Here is a 20794-nt window from a genome sequence, read left to right on the forward strand (position 1 = left end):
CAGGGACCGGCGTGGTGGTTGGCAGCGAGCGAGGGAGCGCGCACGCAAAGAGGGAGGAGAGGGAGGAGCACATCCTAATGCAGAGATGCTGCAGTGGCTCTGGGCACACACATCCCCACTCGGGCAGGCATCAGTCGGGCTCAGCACCGCGGCAGGAGCTCCGCGGCCCCGCACTCCCCCGCCTCATGCTCAGCCCCCGACCCCATCCCAGGTAAGCGCCTGCTCTCTCTCCTTCCCGCACCGTAACGGAGGGGGGGAGGGAGGAAAAAAAAAAGAAGGAAAAAAAAAAAGAAAAAAAAAAGATGAGGCTGCAGATTTCGGAGCACCGTTTCCAGCACAGGCAACTCTCCTTTATAGGGAGAAGCAGCCGAATCCTGCGGGGTCGGGGACGCAAGGGCACGGCGTGGGTTTGTGCACTGCTTGGGGCGATGGTTCTGCGGGCACAACTCAGCTCTGCTGGGAATGGAGTTGGGAGGAATGGGGGCACAGCGGTGTCACTTGTGGCAGGGGATGGGCACGGCCGTAAGCAGAAAGGGCTCTTAGGGATCAAGTCGGAACTTATTTGTTGCTAATTGCTACGGTTACGCCTCGGCTTTGCATCCTGGCTGGCGGCACTTTGCAAAGCCCGAACGTGGAGGGGTGGAGGCTGCCGAGATCCGGCTGCACGGCGCTGCTCAGCACCCCCGGCTCGGGAGGGCAGAACCCAGGTTCCCCCTCAAAAAGGGAGAAGGAGAGCAGTGCCCTGTGACCCCCACCTCCCTCCCAACTCTCAGTTGCTCTGGGCAGGGTGGGAGGGCTGCTCGGGGGGTATTGCTGCGTTGGAGACTGGTCAGCGTTTTGCAACAGGAAGGTGTGGATGTGCGGGGTGGGGGTTCTTGATGCAATATAACAGACAGAGCCCTGTGCTTGGCTTTGCTCTTTCTGGGTGCCTGGGTGGGGAGCAGCTGGCAGCGCTGGGCTGCTCTGTGGAGCTCCTCTCCCTCACTGTAAACTTCCTGAGCTCTCCTCCCTTCTGCATCTCACCCACCCGCTCCTCCAATGCTCTCACTGCTCCCGCAGCCCCAGCATTATTGTTTCAACCGGGCTGGGGGCATTCATGAGATTGCCATCCCTCCGAAGGAACACCAGTTGCTTTGAGGGTGGGAGGCAGCAGCCTGAGAGCTGGGTACAACCCGAGTGTTCCTGGAGGTTTTGGCCAGAGCCCAGTGCAGCTCTGCCTCCCCTATGCATGCCCTCAAGCATCTCAGGGCACAAAGCAGAGGCACAAGGTTTAGGGGCAGGTATGCATGTATAGATAAACCTCTCAGTGCTGAGTATTTGGCAGCACTCCACGCAAAAACAGTCTTCTCTGACCTCTCAACATAGCCAGAAATACACCTCCCACCCTCCAGGACAGCTTGGGGTCTGCAGGGCAAGGGGAAACCACAGTGCTGGGTGGGACCGTGCTGTTTGGGGCAGTGAGGAAAGCAGTAGTTGGTTCTGCTCTTGGGATCTGAACGCACCCACAACACCAAAAGCTGCTTTGCTGAGCCAACACAGCTCCCAAACTTCCTAGAAATAAGCATACTTGGTACGGACAGGTGAGAAGGGTCTGCAGCTAAGGGAAGGTGCTGGGTTTACGTTCAGCCCACGGAGCGCAGTGACGATGCGTTGAGACAAAGGAACCATAACGCTCCTTTCCAGCACCCAATCAATTATGATCCAACTGAGTAACCACGACTTTTGTCGCTCAGAATGGATGCGCAGAGCGTTTAACAGGCTGTGCCTCTGCAGACGCATCGCACGCGAATCACAGCAGCAGCAGCAGCACAGCGGGGCTGTAGGGAGGCATTTCCAACACGCGAGCACAGAACGTAGCATGCAGAGCCCACGTGCACAGCCCATAGCCTGGCTGCTCAGCCTCAAACTGGCCATGAAAGATCACCGAGCCTGGATGAGGGATGGATACACTCCTTCCCCTCTTTAGCAGACCCCCAAGTCCATGCCATTTGTTAGGTTTGCAAAGAGTGTGCCCAAAGTGCATCCCCATCTTTAGGATATGCATGAGAATCACCATGCTGGCTGCTCAGCCTGCTTGGAACAAGGATGGTTTTGTTCCATCTCATGGGCTCAGGCGTGGCACAGCACTGCTGTCATCTCCCCACACAGCTGGAGGCACATCTGTCCCTCCTGCCCTTGCAGCCTGCCCTATAGACCAGCGCGCCATGCAAGAAACCCAACATTTCTTCAGGGGCTGTCAGAGATGGCATTAAAGCACAGACACATGGGAAGAGATGAGAGAGGATTCCTTCAAGAGTCCTTTGAGTGTCAAACAATGCTGACGGAAGGGAAAAAGCAGAAACTTATTCTAACAAGCTCTATCCAGCTCTTTCTAGATTAGGGAACCAAATCTAACTCCTTTTTGGTTACCACCCCCCCTTGATGTCTTCAGGCACTTGGAGAGCTGTAAACAAGGACTACAGTCAAGGAAACCATCAGATCCCAAACGATACAGAAAGTGCTTCTTTGAACCCAAAATGCATTCCCTTCCTACTCCCCCATGGCACATCCTTAGCCCATTCACCACAGCTGTAGGGTCCAGCATTCACCAGAGGGATGTTCAACACAACACCACTGGAGATGCCCAGTGGCATTGGTGGGCATGAGAGATACTCCCACCAGCAGCACGGAGCTCAATCACTGTGTGCAGCAGTTACCACACAGCTGGAAGAGCTGGCAACCCCACAGCAGAGCTACAGAACAGGAGAAGTGGGATCTGTGTTGTGCACAGGTTCCAGCTTGTTTTCACAAGGCAGAGAGCAGCCTGGCACTGGCTGAAGGTGGAATGTTAAACGCTTTTAGCAGACAGATGAGCAGGTTGAACAGAAGGATGATGCCTTCAAAGGAGCAAAGTGAATGCACAGTCATTACGAGGGATATCCCAAGCTTCTCCTGGGAGAAGGGAGAGGATTTTATCTCTGCATCCTCATCACAGGGCCAAGGAGCTCCATGGGGACGGGAGCGTGAGGCTGTGCAGGGTCCCCTGAGCTGACAGCTTCCTACCTATTGAGGCACACTGGCTGATGGATGATTGAGGTCAAGGCTTCCCCATGCCACTCCCCTCCCTGGGGCAGGTTTCCCAAGCCCTGTGCTTGCTTTGCTTTGCTATAGCCTCTGTAGGAGCCCCAGTGATGTAGGAGCAGGCAGACAGACACGGTGGCAGGTAGGAGCTATTTATACCTGTGACACATCAAAGGGCTGCGCCACTGAGAGCAGCACCGACTGCAGAAAGTAGGAGAGTTTGAGAGGCTGAGGTTCCCCACGGGCACACTGTGATGGGAGAGGAGAATCTGTTTTGGAGATGATGTCTTTTGGGCAGGCAATCGCAGCACGCACACCTCACCTCTCCCACCTGCACCAACACCCAGCTTTTAGCATCTTTCAGCTTCTCCTTCAATGCAACCCCAGTGCAGCATCCTGCTTTTCCCAGACAGCGCTGCAGGTGATGCTCAGTGGTTTGCAATACTGAATTTACATGGGGTTGTCTGTCAGCAGCACCAGATATTTTGATCTTGAGCAGATGTAATCAGGGGTGTTAACGAGGATTTCAGGCAGACATCTCTCCAACACCTGCATGCTAAGCTGGAGGCACTCATGGCCTTGTTCTCAAAGACTTTGAGCATTCTTCCAGCTGCCACTGACTCCAGCTATTGATTGAAACAGCCTTCAGGGAGAGCTGCGTGCTGACAACATGGGCTGAGCACCACGCTTGCATCCAGCTTATGGGGAAATCCTACCTGATTCCCTCCTCCACAATCCTGGCTTTTGTCTGAAGCCGGTACAGGGAGCTTTACAGGGGGCTGCTCTGCTCCACAACATCATCTGCTTTATTATAATCAAGGTTATATCACACACCAACAACTCCATCTCACACACACTGCTCTCAATCAACTCCTCCCGACCCAAAGCAGATCCATGCTTTGTCCTCTGCACAAAGACCTGACAGGCTGTGCACCAGCACCAGGGTTTGCTTGGCTGGGGAGATCTTGCTGACTAAAAGAGAACTAAAAGAGAACTCCCACTGAGCCCCTCTCACAGTGAAGTGCCACGACCTGTGATGTACATTAATGTGTTGTCCAATTATTAGGGGGAAAAAAAGCACTTAAAAGACACAGAGACAACAGAGACAGCTTGAGCATGGCGCCTTAATGCAGCCATCCTGCTGGGTGCGCATCAACAAGCCCTGCCTGCTCCTTGCACAGGGCTCCATGAGCCTCTGCTGGTGGAATTAATAAAGCTGCCCAGTGTGAGCAGGAGCTGGATGGGACACTGAGGCAGCACAACCCTCACCAACCCACTTCTGGCACAATTAAATCAATCCATGATAAATAAGGCACAACCCAAGGGCAGGTGCAGGGTGAGTGCACCCATCCCAAGTGAGGAACACATTCACCACACATATTGCTTTAGGCACCATCACTCACACCTGAGGTTCTTTCCTCCTCCCATTTCACAGCCCAAATCCTACAGCATCACCCAAAAATACGGGTTTGGGCTTTCCTGCTCTGCAAGGGGAGCAGCATCTATCCGGATGCTCGTGTCAGGGAAAGCACATTAGTTTCCATGGATATGGTGATTCAGAATTACTCCAGATGTAGATGAGTTCAGAGTGCACTGCTCAGAGACGTGCAGCATTGCTGCACCAGGTGGGAAGCGCAGCTCCCACGGAGCAAAAAGAAACAGGAACAAAACCAAAACTCACCCCCAAGTTTTGGAAGTGCCACCCTCTGGGGATCCAGCAAACACGATCAACTCTTCCCTCAGCTGCAAGCAAAGCTGGTTTGCTTGGTGCATTACTCTAGGTTAGGATTTTATTGCTTAACTTTATTTCCAAAAGCATAAGGGCAGGGACACAGAGGCCATGGCAGGGGTTAGGAGCACAGCACAACAACTCACAGCACATCCCAGCTCAGCAGCAAACAACTAAAAATCCCCCACACCCCCTATTCCCACCAGAGCCCTACCATGCTACAGCCCCCCATCTCCTCCCTCAGGAGCCCAAATGCCCCCCTCCAACGATTACTTGATCATCTTTCCCCTCTTACCTCCTTCCAGCACGTTCTCCATTCTCTGCACTGAACCACGAGGGCAGAGCTCAGCCCTGCAGGCAATTTAACTAATGAGGGCTGATTGCAATTGCTCACACCTGGGGCATGGGGCTGACCTGGAGGCTTTGGGGGCCTTTGGCCTGAAGAGTCTCCTACTCTTTTGTGTGGTGGCTCTGCTCCCATCCTAGTGCTGAGTTCCTGTGCCCCCCATCACCCCTCTCCCCCCATGCTGTGCTGCTGGTCGCTGCAGCCATGCCCAGAGCTGTTTCCCTCACCTCCCTGCCTGCAGTGCTGGTGCAGAGCCCTGACTGAGTCCAGACTCAAAGCACCCAAATGCCTCAATCTGCTCCACCTGCTGCCTACAAACGCAACCTTCACCCCAGCCCCAAAGCTTTGCCTTTTGTGCTTACACTGCAGCCCATTGAGCAGTAACAACATTGGGCATTGAACAGTCCCTGCTCTGCAGGTTGCAGCTCGGTGCCCTGCAGGGTGCTGTGGGCACCATCTGCTCCCCACAGCCCAGGCATGGAGCCCAGTGTGGAGATGCGCCCACTGTGCATCTCTATGAGGAGGGCAGGGCAGGATGGAGCCAGGAGGCAAAGAACATCCCAGCACCCCTCTGCAGCACAGAGCAGGTGGGAGCAGGGAGTCCTGGAGGTGCAGGAATGATTCAAGGCTCTGCATGGGGTGATTGATGAGCCCAGGGAGAGCTGAACCCCTCTGGGTGTGTGTTGGCCGTTGGATCACAGTGGTTTCAATGCTCAGTGTTGCTTTTAGGGGGTGTCAGGGTTTTGGTTGCCCCACTGCTGCTGTAGATCCTGGGGCCACCGGCGGATTCCCAACTCAAAGAAGCTCAGGAAGGGCAGAATTGAGAGTTTGCATCTCTCCTGAGTGCAGACAGCTCTGCAAAAGGACAGACACATTACTATAAAATCTCTTTCAACTCACTGAGACATGCTGTTCTGGAAGTGGACAAAACGTACCTGACATTGAGCAGATTTGCAAGAAAAATCTGCCAAAGATCAGATGTGTGCGTGTTCCAGCCTCAGAAATGCTCCTTAATGAAAGGAACACACGGCACAGGGCACACTGTGTCATCCACCCTCAGCAGCTCTCCTTCAGTGGAGGATGTTGCAGCAGAAACCCAATTGCTTGTCTCATAACTAACCCCGAAGGACTGAATCACAGTCACTGATCTATGATAGGGTGTGCTGGCTATGACAGCTCTCCCTGCTGCCCAAGTCCCACCATGAGCTGGGAGATGGCAGGGCCAGCATGGTGCCATTGGTCCCCTGCCCTGTGCCACAGCTGCCTGGATTCGGAGCCCACCATCCATTCCTTGTCCTCCCACTGCTCTTCAGCCCTCCTGGGGCCATCACCTCCCAGTGCTGCTGTCCTGGGATGAGGCAGCAGCTCCTGTCCCCGAGGCTGAGGAGGATCCCAAATCTTTCCATAGCTCTTTTCCAAGAACTCTGTCTTGGTGACAATGGACCTCTCTCTGCTCCCAGGGGCTCCTACACAGCGCTAATGCAACCCATGTGCGTGTCTCCAAGTGTGCCCGTGCTGCTGGAGGTATTAATGACAGCATCCATTAGCGGGGATGACAGATCCCCTTTCAGTACAACAGAAGGCTCTCGAGTGACTGTCAAAATACCCCATGAAGAGGGGAAAGAACAGCTCCCCGAGGGCTCTCTCCTAATGAAGGGCACGACCAGCAGATCGGATGCACAGTGCGTGGCTGTGCCTGGGAGAAGTTCGGAGTCAGGTGCAGAAAACACAGCTCAGGGCACTGCCTGGGGATGATCCGTGGTGCAGGGCACTGGGGGAGCAGCACAGCCCCCAAGTGTGCTTTCAGCATCACTGGATCCCATCTCTTAAGTAATACAACAACGAGGAGCATGCCAAGCAGCATGGGAGAGGGTGATGTGGTCCAGTCCTTAACAGTGAACAAATCCAACTTCAGTGCATGTAGGAATTACTCTGTTATTCTCTTACATGTGGGCCATGCCTGGAAGTTCCCCTGGTAGCACTTTCCCCGTTTCTGTAGAGGATTTCAGACCGTGCTGAAGTTGGGTTCTAGAGAACAAATGGAGCAGCTCTTCCTGTCACCTCTTTAGGAGCCCTGTCCTGGTGTCCCAGCACAGCCATGGGGAGGGACTTAGGAGACACAGGAGCAGTGGGTGCTAGGAAGCAAGGAAAGAAAATGATGTGTGCATCCAAAATGAGAGCAGAGTGGGGTCTGGGATGAAAGAGGCGAGCTGCAGAGCCAGCTGCAGAGCTGGGGATCAAAGCTGTGGTTTACATAATAAATAATGAATTGATAACTAATTGAATAATTCAAACTAGCTTAATTTTTGCAAGTAACAGCTTTGCTGAGCCGTGGGGAAGGAACGGAAGGGGCTGGGCAGCAGGGCAACCTGCACTCCCTCCCTGTGATCTCTGAGCTGCTTTGGGGTGACGCACCCACAGATGCGAGATGTGCTCTGCTCCTACTCCAACACAGAGCTGCGTTCAAAAACAGGCCGAGCAAAAAGCTGCTCCTTGTCCTAAAGTGCTTACGCTGGAAGCATGAGACACATGAGGGAGAAGCAGGCAGCGGGTGAACAATGAGGCAGTGTTTGCTGGAAGGCCGTGGGTTCAGGACACTGTTTGGGGCACGATGATGATTGACATCGAGTGACTTCATCGGCCTGACTCACCCCGGAGCTGCTGGATGGAGCACACGGCATGAGACAGCCTGAGGGACAGGACCTCATGCCCATCTCTGTTCTGTCCTCATACTGTCCGTCTCTGTCACCCTGTGAGCATCACTGCTTTAGGGCAGGTCCTCCTCCCCCACCTCTGCCATATTATTTACCCCTCTGCCGTAGGAGCGTTTAACCTGAGAGTCAGGCTGGGCTCTGCTCTCAGTGCCGTGTGGGGAGGCTGGCATCCAAGCCCCTGAGCCCACCAAGGTGAACACAAGGACCTGGGATGTGGTTTCTTCCCTTTGGAGTAGGAAAACGTTCTGTTTCGGGTGAGGATGCAGAGGGCAGGTGGCTTTCCCAGCCCCAGATTCCCCAGAGATGGGACTTGAAGCACACACAGGACGATCCCTGTTTGCTCAGGTGCACGATAACGGCGGCACTTAATGAGCAGGCGCTGTGCATTCCGAGCTGCAATGCACCGGGGGCTGCGGTGCATGGAATGGAGCCGGTGTTCACTGGGGCAGCCAGATGGGCAGGGAGTGAGGGACCAGCTGGGGCTGGGGGGGCTGCAGGGCTTGGCAGAGCCTTCAGTGTGTGGGATGCGTTGTTTCCCAAGTCGTCGTTAACGAAGAGGGGGAAGGAAAACAAAATTGGGCGTCCTCCTTGGATATCTCCAGGGCAAAGGGGTTGGAGCTGAGCAGTAGGATGCCCACACACAGCCACTGCCTGTTAGGAGAGAGCTGTTTTCGGAGGAGGGAAGAAGAAGAGTTGGTGGTATGGGGAGGAGAGGGAGATGGAAAATGAGGAGAAGAGTAAGGGAAAAAGGGAAGAATGGATGGAGAAATGGGAGGATGGGAAAGGAAAAAAGAAAGGGGAAAGGGAAAGGGGAAAGGGGAAAGGGGAAAGGGGAAAGGAGAAAGGGGAAAGGGGAAGGAGAAGGAGAAGGAGAAGGAGAAGGAGAAGGAGAAGGAGAAGGGGAAGGGGAAGGGGAAGGGGAAAGGGAAGGGGAAGGGGAAGGGAAAGGAGAAAAGGAGAAAGAGAAAAGGGAAAAGGGAAAAGGGAAAAGGGGAAAAGAGAAGAGCTCCTTCAGATCTCTGCATATTTCTCACTGGCTGTTCCCACAGACACCTCCTGGTGCTCACAGGGACATGAGCTGCCCTGGTGCCTCGTGGAGCAGCAGGTAAGTGCAGTGCTTCTCTTGCAGGGCCGCTGTCCCCACTCAGCCATAGAGCCACGGCCATAAAATCTGGAGCACAGGATGGGAGGCACCGCTGGATTCATCTGCACCTCCCTGGCCGTCATCATCTGTGTGGGTAAGAGCCTGAAGCTGTTCTTGGAATGGATGCCTTTCTGCTATGCCCCAGCTGCAAAGATTCCCCCATTTGCCATCCATTGGGGATCACTGCTGGATCTCAGGGAGTGTCAGGCTACACACTGAGGGTCCCTTTTCAGCAGGGAGATGTTTCATATCAGGCAGTTGAGAATTAGACGATGTCTTCAAGCTAATTCATCATCCCAAGAAGAGGCTGCTTGGCCGCCTTATAAATATCTAATTACCTTTTAGTGTTCTGTGGGTCCCAGGAGAGGAAGAGGGGAGGGGTGGCTGCCCTAGATTGGGAGGCAATTAGCCTGTTTGGAAATCACTCTGACCCAAATCTGGTAGAGGCCCCAGGACGATGCTGGGCTCTCCCATTAACCAGCTGAGTTCGTCCAACTCATTCCCATCCAAGATGAGCCCATAACAAATGAGTCAATACCAAACCCTACGAGGGTTATTTTCTCCTGACCTCTGGCTGCTGATGCAATGGATCTCAGAAGCCATCTGGGACAGAGAGAAGCCCTCACTGGAAATATGAGCCAGGAGCAGGGACCAAATGATGGCAGCTCCAGATAAGGCTGAAGGAAACGCTCTGGGGAGGGGTGAAGATGGACCCGACGGCTCCAGGTCTGGAGTTTGGGTTGGTAACATCACCCCTCCCTCTGACATATCACCAAGCAGCGAGTTCCCAAGGACGTGAGAAATGACCACTTTGATTGCGTTCCTATGAAACCAATTAATTGCTCACGTGCCAGGCTCAGGCTGCGGCTCCGGAGTTGACGATGCGCTGCCGGTGCTCAGGGACGGGATGCTGCTGATGCACTCATCACCTGCAATACATCTTGGCAAACGTTCAGCTGAGACATCCATGATTTCCTTGCTCTCCAAATCTGGAGTGTGGCTCAGCACAGCCCCTGGACATCGGGGCTTTCCACCTCTGCCTACCAGCACGTTCCAGGTGCTGGCAATAAGAACCACTCTTTGAGTTCTATTCCTGCAATTTCTGGTCTAAGGTCTGGGATGGTTTTTACACTCAAAGATTACGGCCTTGCTGCTGTATTTCATTATACAGTATTTTTCTCTCCCAGACATCAGCACAAATCACTCTCGGAGCGCCGAAATGTTCAAACATTTCTGCAGCTATTTCTCCGTATCTTAATGTTCCCATTTCCCATTTCCACCTTTCCCTATTTATTTTGGTGTTAAGACTGATTTTTCTTCAAAACGAATGTTGTTCCAGCCAGACACAGCAGCACATCGAGACTAATTTCTGCTCCTAGCCGGGTTTCAGCGCAGAAGTAGGGCTGCATATGGCATGCTGAGCTCTGAAGGGATCCCTCTGCCTCGTGCACACGCAGCTTGCAGGCTCAAAGATGTTATTTTGTGTTTGCCTTCTCCCCACTGCCCGAATGACAGAGCCCTGGGAAGGTCTTGCAGTGGTAACATTAAGAAGGAGAGTTCTGTGGTGACAGCAACAGCTGAGATGATCGCTCTCAGAGGTGCTCAGATCTGCTGTTCTGCTTTGATCTCCGTTCTCAGCTCTAACCGCCATCAGAACTCGTAACAGTTCAATTATCGCTTTAATCTAACGGCCGTTTCGCCTAATGAGCGAGATGCAGGATTTCACCTCCAACACCAACCGGACACCTTGGAACTGTACATAAAATCTGTCTGAACTTCTGGCATTGATTGCATATGAGAAAATCGATGCCTGACAGTGGGAGCCCATAACCTTGGCAGAGAAAAAGGGACAGAGGAGGATGCTGGGCTCCAGGTGGGATGGGAGGGATGATTGGCCAAACCTCATTGGGAAAGAGCTCCCATGAGAACAGGCATGTATGGGACAGACTAATTCAGCATTTGTTAAATAATCAGAAGTTATTTACCATGTGCTACCTATTAACCTCTGAATGCAAATCTGTTCATCCTTAATCCATTGACTGCCGTCGCTCAGAACACAACGAATACACCACGTCCTTCTTAATTCTCCATTAACTCGTGATTATGTTAAGTGCTGGCCAGCAAGGAGCTATTTCCAGCTGAGAGCCGCACAGCAGAAGCAGAACCAATGGAGGCGATTTCTAGCAGAGAGAATCTTCTCCTTGGTGAATATAACTATCCCAGAAGGGAGACATAAAGCACTTCCACAGATCTGGAGGCAATAAGACCTTTGCAAAACTGCTTCTCTCGCTCCAGAGCATCAGGGACAGGCACAGAGCAGAGCCCCAGCTAATTGGGCAGAGCCTGGATGTGAGGAGCAGACATGGGGAGCAAACAGCTGCTCCGAGCCCGCAGAGACAATTAGTGCAGCCCCTCTCTCATTTCACCCTGGTCTCCACATGCCGTGAACACGAGGGGAACCCCGGGAGCTGCAGGTGAAGAGCTGCTTTCCCTCGGCCCGGAGATCCGATCCCTGCTGGAAGTTACTCTTGCATAAAACATCACACTTACAGGAGTCACTTCATTTAACCGGTGACCATGCTGCGTTCTGCAGGGAAGGAAGCAGATTGCAGGTTGGCATGGAGGTTTTAAGACGGTTATTAATTCAATTACAAAGCATGGAAGGATGCTGGGGGCAGCTAGGCATCTCCTCGCTTATCACTGCAGAGAAGGGGATGCTGCCTCGTGTCCCATTCCTGCTAAGGGGCATGGCTCCAGGTGCCAGGGATGTGTGCTGGCAGTGATTACCCTGCTGTCTGCTTTTGGGTTAGAGGTTTCCAGGCAGCTTTCTGCTTTGTTCTTGCCTATTTGCATTGCAATTTCTAGTGTCTGCAGCGTTGGTTTGCACCCAGCTGCAAGCAGCAGGCGTGACTCAAAGAGAGAGCTGAGGATGCTGCAGCTGCAGGGACGGAGGGAGCAGCCAGGTGTGTGCAGGAGGTCAGTGCAGAGCTGAGATCTAGCTGTGAACACCCAGGCTGTGCTCTCCATCTTTGTCCTCAATAGGACATTGGAAGAACAAAGCAGCAGCGTCGGTTCAGAGACAGAAGCATGTCCTCACTTCCAGGATGCTGAGAGCACCCCGACATTCCCAGCTCCCACCCCATCTGTGCTTCACAAGAGGTTGTGCCAGGGCTCCTTCGCGTGCCCATCTCCAAGCACGTCTGCTCCTGTGGCACAGCAGAGTCGGTGCGAGATGCTCAGCAGGGAATGCACACAATCTGCCCGCAGCCCTGCTTGGGGCTGGGCGACAGATGGGCTGCTATTCTCACATTGCTCCTCGTTTTATTCCAGATATAGCTCTGTCACCGCCAGGGACACCCTACAAAACCAAAAAAAAAAAGAAGAATTTTTAGAAAATGCCACATTTTGCTAAGCAGGTTTTCCCCACTCTTGCAGTCTGGTGCCAAGCACAGAGTGGCACAAGGAGCTACGGGCCGGTGTTTGAGGAGCAGCCTGCACACACCCTGTTCCCTGAAGGCTCAGCAGAAGAGAAAGTGACACTGATGTGCCGAGCCAGAGCCAATCCCCCTGCAACGTACAGGTGAGCCAAACACCACGAGAATGGGACGCCAGAACGTGGGTCTATGTGGCACCATCTACGAGAGCACACAGCCTCAATACATATTCTCCCTTCCCACTTCTTGGCAGGTGGAAGATGAACGGCACAGAGCTGAAGATGGGGCCGGATTCCCGGTATAGGTTGGTTGCTGGCGACCTGGTGATAAGCAACCCAGTGAAAGCCAAGGATGCAGGCTCCTACCAGTGCGTGGCAACCAATGCCCGTGGCACAGTGGTCAGCAGGGAAGCATCACTCCGCTTTGGCTGTAAGTCTTTTCTTGGTCTGCATAAAGCAAACAAAATGCAGCCACAGTAAACCAAGCCCTCTAGCCTCATAAATAAACAGAAACTAGGGGAGAAGTTGTGGACGCAGTGCAGGAATCCCACTGGCGTGTTGGTGCAGCAGCAGTTCGATGCACAGCATTGTCAGTGCTCAGATACAGGGTCAGATATTTCTGTATCTCTCTGCAAAGCCACTGGAAATGATTGGTGACAGGTTGGACTGGACGATCTCGTAGGTCTTTTCCAACCTTGGTGATTCTATGATTCCATGGAAAACCACCCCACGGAGGGGCAGATTGCCACAGCAGCTCCTCCAGCTGCTCATGGGCGAGTTTCACTGCGTGTCTTTAGTTTTGCAGGAATTCTCTGCAGAAGAACGAGAACCCGTGAAGATCGCTGAAGGCTGGGGAGTGATGTTCACCTGCAGCCCCCCTCCCCATTACCCAGGTAAGGGTTCCCATCCCCCAGCAGCAGGAGGTGGAGGCAATGCTCAGCCACACGCATCACTTCTTGATTTTCTGTGGGAATGCCAGGGGAGCAAACCTGGTATGAATTCACTCTGAAAAGCACCAAAGCAGAGGCATAACTTTGCACGTGGAGAAAATAAGTGCCATCCGAGGAACAATTTAAGCTTTGACAGGTCCAGAAAACGACCCGCTTGCTTAAATCCCAGCTGAGGCCGCCAGCAATCTGCGCGGTTCATTCCTTCTCCTGCTCCCCACAGGCTTGTCCTACCGATGGCTTCTGAACGAGTTTCCCAACTTCATCCCAGCCGACGGGAGGCGTTTCGTCTCTCAGAGCACAGGAAACCTCTACATTGCCAAGACAGAGGCTTCCGACCTCGGCAACTACTCGTGCTTTGCCACCAGCCACATCGACTTCATCACCAAGAGCGTTTTCAGCAAGTTCTCCCAGCTCAGCCTGGCAGCCGAGGGTCGGTGCTCTTCAATTATCATAAAGGGACTGGGGAAAATGCAAAATTAACAAAGCACACGGGCTCCTGAAGGCTCCAGCACCTGCACAAATTACCCAGCGGCCTCTCAAGGGAGCTTAAGAGTTGATGAAAGCATTAATTGGCCGGAGCCTGGGGGAAGCAGCCCTGTCTTCATGCTTCGCTGGTAGCGCTGCCATCAGTGGGGTTTCTCTGTCTGATTGTAAAATAAAAATGGCACCAGGAGAGGCTCATATCCCCCGAAACTACCTTTGGTGACCTTGGGAGATGCAGCTGAAGATATTGATTCGGCAGGGAGATGGGAGCGAAGCTAGTAGGGAATCAGGGAGAAATAGTCCGTAGGTGTTGTAAAGGAGAGGTTTATAGAGACCCTGCTCAGAGCTCTTTTAAAAGGAAAATGAAACGTAGCCTCTGCCCAGCTATAAATTCTCCAAACTCGTGAAGGTTTTGCAGAGAAGCGGAACCTCACAGGTATCTTTGCACTTTAAGACCTCACATGTGCAATTTTAAAGTCATCCGGAACTCCTCACCAGTGCTTTCCTCTTAACAGACGCCAGGCAGTATGCGCCCAGCATAAAAGCCAGGTTCCCTGCAGACACCTACGCTCTGACCGGGCAGATGGTGACTCTGGAGTGTTTCGCCTTTGGGAAGTGAGTGCAGCACCGCGTTGCTCGGGGTGGGGAGCAAATCGCAGACCCAGCAATGGATCTGCTGAACACAGGAGGGGGAATAGTGGGAGGAGTGGAGGAGCAAAGCCGATATGTCCTGCTGGCCAAGGCCCAGCTGCGATGGGATTGGATTGAATTGGGGCTGGGTTGTGCCATGCTGGGTGTATCTGCTGTGTAAAACCCCATGGCTAAAAAGATTTACTTTTACATAGCCCTGTTCCTCGAATAAAGTGGAGGAAGCTAGATGGCTCGCAGACCTCCAAGTGGATCTCCAGCGAGCCCCTCCTGCACATCCAAAATGTTGACTTTGAGGATGAAGGCACTTACGAGTGCGAGGCTGAAAACATCAAAGGGAGAGACACCTACCAGGGCCGCATCATCATTCACGGTAAGGCAGCTCCACGTGTGCCTTTCCATGGTGAGGCGCCCCAGCCAGACATCCCCCCCAGTCCAACCTATTACAAAGGCAGCACAGATTGCTGATCTTTCCTTCGTGGATATATTTAGGCCGTGGCAAGGACAGAGAGACCTCCTCACTTACCCTACAATAATTCTAGCAAAAATGAGGTAACCACAAATGGGAGCATAGAGAAAGAAAGAAAGAAAAAAAAAAATCAGATTTGTCTCTCCATCAAATCCTCCTCCGAGCCAGGGTCCTTTCACAAGGGTTAATGCTTGGAGCTATTAATCAGATCTAGTCAAGCTGCAAACTTAGCCCAGTTCTCCCATCCTGAATTCAATCTTCTCTGAAGGTCAGATGTGACTGCGTTTCTTCTTAGAAACAGAAATAACAATATTCTTCTCCAGATCTGGTTTATGCCATGATTTTGTGCAGTCCACGTGCAGAGCAGCAGTCAGAGAGGACCCAGTCCTGCATCACTGCACAAAAGGCAAAGGCTGTTACTATGGTGAAACACGCTGTGATAAATAAATCTGCCAGCAGAGATGACACAACGAGCATCCTTCTGCCTGCCTGGCACGACAAACCTCTCATCTGATCCTCTTGGCTCTGCCACCTCTCTTGCTCCTTTGCAGCTCAGCCGGACTGGCTGGATGTGATCACGGACACGGAAGCTGACATTGGGTCTGACCTGCGCTGGAGCTGCGTGGCATCCGGCAAACCCCGGCCAGCGGTGCGGTGGCTGCGGGATGGGCAACCCCTGGCCTCCCAGGTAGCACTCACTGCCTCACTGCATCCATCTCAGCCCCTGTTTATCACCCGCCTTCCTCTTCCATGTGCCCCCATGAGGCTGCAAAGCAACGTCGCGGTCCTTACCTCCAGCGAGGTCCTTCTCCCGTCACTGCCATCGCAGCCATTGATTCATGCAACTGCAGGAACTCGGAGCCAGTTGTCAGGGCAGATAAGGATCACCTTGTTCCTGCCTTTGTATGAGCTGCAAGTTGCCGCTCAGGCTCTCAGCAGTTTCAGCAAACAGAGCGTAGCCACGTGGGGTGGTGGCTGGATGCAGCGGAAATGGCCTGTGCTTTCTCCCCCAGAAAACCAGGCTGGCTTTAACCTGCAAGGAAACTCAGCCCTGAACAGACAAGGCTTGGAGTTCCATTTCTGTTCTTCTCATCTAATGGGTTCATCCTCTTGTTTGCACAGAACCGCATCGAAGTGAGCGGTGGAGAGCTGAGATTTTCCAAGCTAGTCCTGGAGGACTCTGGCATGTATCAGTGTGTGGCTGAGAACAAGCATGGCACAGTATATGCAAGTGCTGAATTAACAGTGCAAGGTAATTTCTCATTTCCCAGCGCTCTGGGTTTCAATGGGACACTGAAGCATTTCAGATCTCCTTCCTGATATACCACATTTGCAATCTCAGAGTAAGATCAGAGCAGACAAAACTGCTTCACTCACCATTGAAATATAGCTGCTGGTTCAGCACGACGCTCTACAAGCCTCTAAAATTTGAATCTGGTGTAAGTTCAGCAATGCTGAAAGAGCACAAGGACATCTGTTTAGCTACAGAAAGTGTACAGGACAGACAGCAGCAGCACGACTCCCTTCCATTGCCCTCCCTCTATTTGGGAGGAGAGAAGCCCAAGAAGTGAGCTCTGCACCCAGCCAGCCAGCTCAGACATAGCGGCTGGACCTGGGCTGATGCTGTAGGGAATATCCTCTACATTTTCAAAAGCAGCTGTTCTTGTGTCTCTCAAAGACCTTGCACTTGTTAGGGTCATGTTGCCATTGCTAAGTGCGACGCGTGTCACCTCGCACCTGCCTGGCAGGGGTTGGACACCCAGCAGCAGAGGAGCCACTCCTGCATCCCGCTCACCAGATATCGCCATGCTTTGTTACCAAGCCATCCAAGAAAGCAGTATCTAACGCCCCGGCACTTAAAATGCTGACACAGCAGGCCTTGCTAACCCTCTTTTTTCCCCCCCTATATAGCCTTAGCACCAGATTTTAGACTAAACCCAGTGAAACGACTGATACCTGCAGCCCGGAGTGGGAAGGTCATCATCCCTTGCCAACCGAGAGCAGCACCAAAAGCCACTGTGCTCTGGACCAAAGGGACCGAACTGCTCATCAACAGCAGCAGGTAGCAGCACAGCCAGCTTCTGCCCCAAAAAACACTGCTAAAATTGACATTTCTTCTTGCCAGAGGATGAGACTCGATGACCCACGCGTGCTGCTACATCCCTAAACACGAACCCTTTGTTATTCCTCTAGTTTCTCCTTTGACAAAAATCTTAGACTGTATCTTGCAGGCCCGCCTTTTTCACTTTTTTCTCTAAAATCAGCAAGAGCAGGAAATGGTTTGGTAGGTGCAGAGAGTGAGTAGACATTTTAACCTTCTTTCTCACTATGGTTCTTCATTCCCAGGGTGACTATTACCGCCGATGGCACCTTGATCCTCCAGAACATCAGCAAATCTGATGAGGGAAAGTATACCTGCTTTGCTGAGAATTTCATGGGCAAAGCCAACAGCACGGGGATCCTCTCTGTTCGAGGTAGAGATGTTTGGCTTGACTTGGGGTCAATCAAGGCTAAGAAGGCCACGATGTGAACTGGAACATTTCTCTTCCCTGTATACCCCCAAAAAACAATAGGGTACTCAGGGAATCTGAGGCCATTTCATCCTGTGCATCAGCAAACCTTCTGCTAGACCCACCAAACCTTACCCACCAATGTCTGCTCCATGAGAAAAGCATTTCTGTTCCCTATCTACTTTAATCTCTTATCTTCATCTTACGAGAAGCCAACAGCTAAAATCCTGCTAGAGAGGGATGACGACAAGTTAGGAAGTGTTAGTTCATTTTGCTGTGCGCCAAAGAGCCCTCCCTCGTCTTCCTCTGCAGATGCCACCAAAATCACACTGGCACCATCCAGTGCTGATATCAACGTGGGTGAAAACCTCACTCTGCAGTGCCACGCATCCCATGATCCAACCATGGACCTAACCTTCACCTGGTCCCTGGATGATTTCCCCATTGACTTGGACAGGTCGGAGGGGCACTACCGGCGAGCCAGCGTGGTGAGTACCAAGGGGAACACACCAGCAATAAGGGCAGAAAAGCCACACCAGCCCCTTTGTCTGCACGGTGGGTTGTGGTCAGCCGTGTTTCCCTGCTGTCCTTTCTCCCTGCACAGAAGGAAGCTGTCGGGGACCTCGCCATCGTCAACGCCCAGCTGAAGCATTCGGGGCGGTACACGTGCACAGCCCAAACGGTCGTGGACAGCACTTCGGAGTCGGCCACGCTGACTGTCAGAGGTAATCCTCACTGCTTGTGAGCCTGAAGCACCAGCAGGCTCTTCGTGAGGGCTCAGCCCTTGCTGTGCAACCACCCCGGCATCTCACATTCCGTTTGGCTGGGAGTTGTGAACGTTAGAAGAAGAAAAATGCAAGGTGAGGCTTCCCTGCCTCCAGAAAAGAAAGGTTTGATCTTCATTTACGACTTGCAGGACACAAAGAGCAGTAAACCCCCAAATCCTTGACACTTCAATAACATGTCCACCTCTCTCCTTCACCCCAGGACCCCCCGGGCCCCCTGGGGGTGTGGTGGTGAGAGACATCGGTGACACCACCGTCCAACTGAGCTGGAGCCGTGGCTTCGACAACCACAGCCCCATCGCCAGGTACAGCATCGAGGCCAGGACACTGCTCTCCAACAAATGGAAGCAGATGCGCACCAGTAAGTGCCCTCAGGGCTGTGGTGTGGCCCCTGAAGTCCCAGCCTGGGCTCACCAGCTCCCTGCTGAGCTCTTGCTCTGTCTTGCTCGCAGGCTGTCCACCATTTGCTCTATTTGTTCTCCTCTCGTGTTATTGGATTATATAGATCCTGTAAACATCGAAGGCAATGCCGAGACAGCCCAGGTGGTGAACCTCATCCCTTGGATGGATTACGAGTTTCGGGTCTTAGCGAGCAACATCCTTGGAGTTGGGGAGCCAAGTTTACCCTCCAGCAAAATCCGTACCAAAGAAGCAGGTACGTGCAGACATGCTCAGAGGTGGAATGGGGAATCAGAGGCACCTACATGCAGAAAGAGAAGGCTGGCTTGCAGCAAGCCCTGGCCTGGGCGATTAGTTCTTCTCCTTGAGTGCTCCTAGAGGTGAACCCATAGCAAATTTTTCTGCCTTTTTGCCCATTTACACATCAAAGACAAAGAATTACCAGAACTGGCAGCCAGCCTCACCAGCATGAGCAACAATATATTAAAGCACTACAAATCCTAGCTTCAAATACGATACGTTCTGGGTAGTAATGCTTAGAAAGGTGAAAGAGCCCTATTATATTAGAGAGCACAACTGTGCAAACACAAGATAAATTTCCCAGCTGTAAATGTTGATTCTATCTCGTGCAGCTCGAACACGCAAGCAGAAGGGATGTAGGATCAGCAGGAGAAACACTCTCAACGCACCAAGTGCATATTAACTCCTTTCTAATTTAAACTCTCCTACAAATTCCTGCTTTTGAGATTGATTCTCATCCCTTCAGAGGAACGCTGCTGGTAAATAAGCGTGTCAGGGACCAGCCAGTGTTCCACACCTGATTTTCACAAATATCTGAAATACTTCTGGCTGAGAGGCAGCTGCCTCTGCCTGCCTTTGCGCTCATCCTCACCACTGCTGTTCCTTTAACCCAACCTGCACTGTCTGCAGCACCCACAGTGGCACCATCTGGGCTCGGCGGTGGCGGCGGGGCTCCCAATGAGCTCATCATCAACTGGACGGTGAGTCAGTGGCACAGCACTGGCAGGAGGGCTGTGGGAGGGCAGGGGACAGCAAATCAGTGCTGCAATGCAACAATGGAGCCAAACACTGCTTAGCAGCGGTCCCAAAGTCTTGCTCTCTTGAACGGAGGGGCTTAGGTTGGAAGGGACCTTAAATATCACCTCCCTGCCACAGTGGCATCTGAACAGCCACAGGAGCAATTTTGCTCACGGCAGACATAAGGAAATCATAGAATCTTTCAGGTTGGAAAGGTCACTAAAGTCACCAGTTCCAACCATCAACCCATTGCCACCGTGCCACTAAACCACACCACTCAATGCGACCCTTTTGTTGAAAGCCCCATCCAGAAATGCTTTTTCCACCCAAGGCTTTTTCCTCACAGCCAACACTGCGGGACTACCAGAACGGAGATGGCTTTGGCTACATCCTGTCATTTCGTAAGAAGGGCACTCAGGAATGGCTCACTGCCCGCGTGCCTCACGCGGAATCCCTGCATTACGTGTACCGCAATGAGAGCATCGGGCCCTACACCCCCTTCGAAGTGAAGATCAAAGCATACAACAGGAAAGGAGAGGGACCAGAGAGCCTCACAGCCATCGTGTACTCCGCAGAAGAAGGTGAAGGGGACAGCAGGGGCTCTTACTGTCTGGCAGCTTGCTGATAGGAGAGGTTTGCCATTCTAAGGGCAGCCGATAGTGATTTGAGCATAGGATTTATTTTCTCCTTCACTACACAGATAGAGGCTTCCCTAAGCACAGAGCAGACAGATCCTCACAGCATGCAGCTGTTGGTCTCCTTGACCTGCTAAGTCCCTCAATCCCTTCCCCTTTCTTTGCTCTGTATACACAATACCAGCTGTCAGGCTGCACAGTTAAGGTGCTGAGGCGAGCCTCTCCTTTCAGTACAGTGAACGCACTGCCCAGAGCTTGGAAAAGCATTTTATCCCTTTTTCTCGTCTTTTTCAGAACCAAAAGTGGCTCCATTCAGAGTTACAGCCAAAGCTGTTCTGTCCTCAGAAATGGATGTGTCCTGGGAGCCAGTGGAGCAGGGAGACATGACTGGCGTGCTGCTGGGTTACGAGGTATGAGCCCATCGTGGGAACAAGGGAGAATCACTCAAGCT

General features: G+C 52.6%; 1 protein-coding gene across 3 annotated transcripts in view; it reads left to right on the top strand.

Moving 5' to 3' along the window:
- Positions 1-20794, top strand: part of CNTN2 (contactin 2) — a 24601-nt gene continuing 3807 nt past the window's right edge. Inside the window, exons 1-19 of one of the 3 annotated variants that reach the window (XM_048926469.1) lie at positions 1-211; positions 8979-9087; positions 12429-12573; positions 12681-12856; positions 13224-13319; positions 13597-13806; positions 14375-14474; positions 14705-14880; positions 15528-15664; positions 16099-16228; positions 16888-17038; positions 17323-17450; positions 17799-17974; positions 18094-18211; positions 18474-18632; positions 18777-18926; positions 19601-19671; positions 20055-20289; positions 20638-20753. In XM_048926469.1, coding sequence (XP_048782426.1) covers positions 9033-9087; positions 12429-12573; positions 12681-12856; positions 13224-13319; positions 13597-13806; positions 14375-14474; positions 14705-14880; positions 15528-15664; positions 16099-16228; positions 16888-17038; positions 17323-17450; positions 17799-17974; positions 18094-18211; positions 18474-18632; positions 18777-18926; positions 19601-19671; positions 20055-20289; positions 20638-20753 — 2529 coding nt within the window. In that variant the 5' untranslated portion in view covers positions 1-211; positions 8979-9032. Of the gene's footprint in view, positions 212-8978; positions 9088-9696; positions 11606-12428; positions 12574-12680; positions 12857-13223; positions 13320-13596; positions 13807-14374; positions 14475-14704; positions 14881-15527; positions 15665-16098; positions 16229-16887; positions 17039-17322; positions 17451-17798; positions 17975-18090; positions 18212-18473; positions 18633-18776; positions 18927-19600; positions 19672-20054; positions 20290-20637; positions 20754-20794 lie in introns of those variants that run through there. The other 2 variants (XM_048926468.1, XM_048926471.1) reach the window with 2 other exon arrangements.

Source organism: Lagopus muta, chromosome 24, assembly GCF_023343835.1.
Source record: "Lagopus muta isolate bLagMut1 chromosome 24, bLagMut1 primary, whole genome shotgun sequence".
Lineage (NCBI taxonomy): Eukaryota > Metazoa > Chordata > Aves > Galliformes > Phasianidae > Lagopus > Lagopus muta.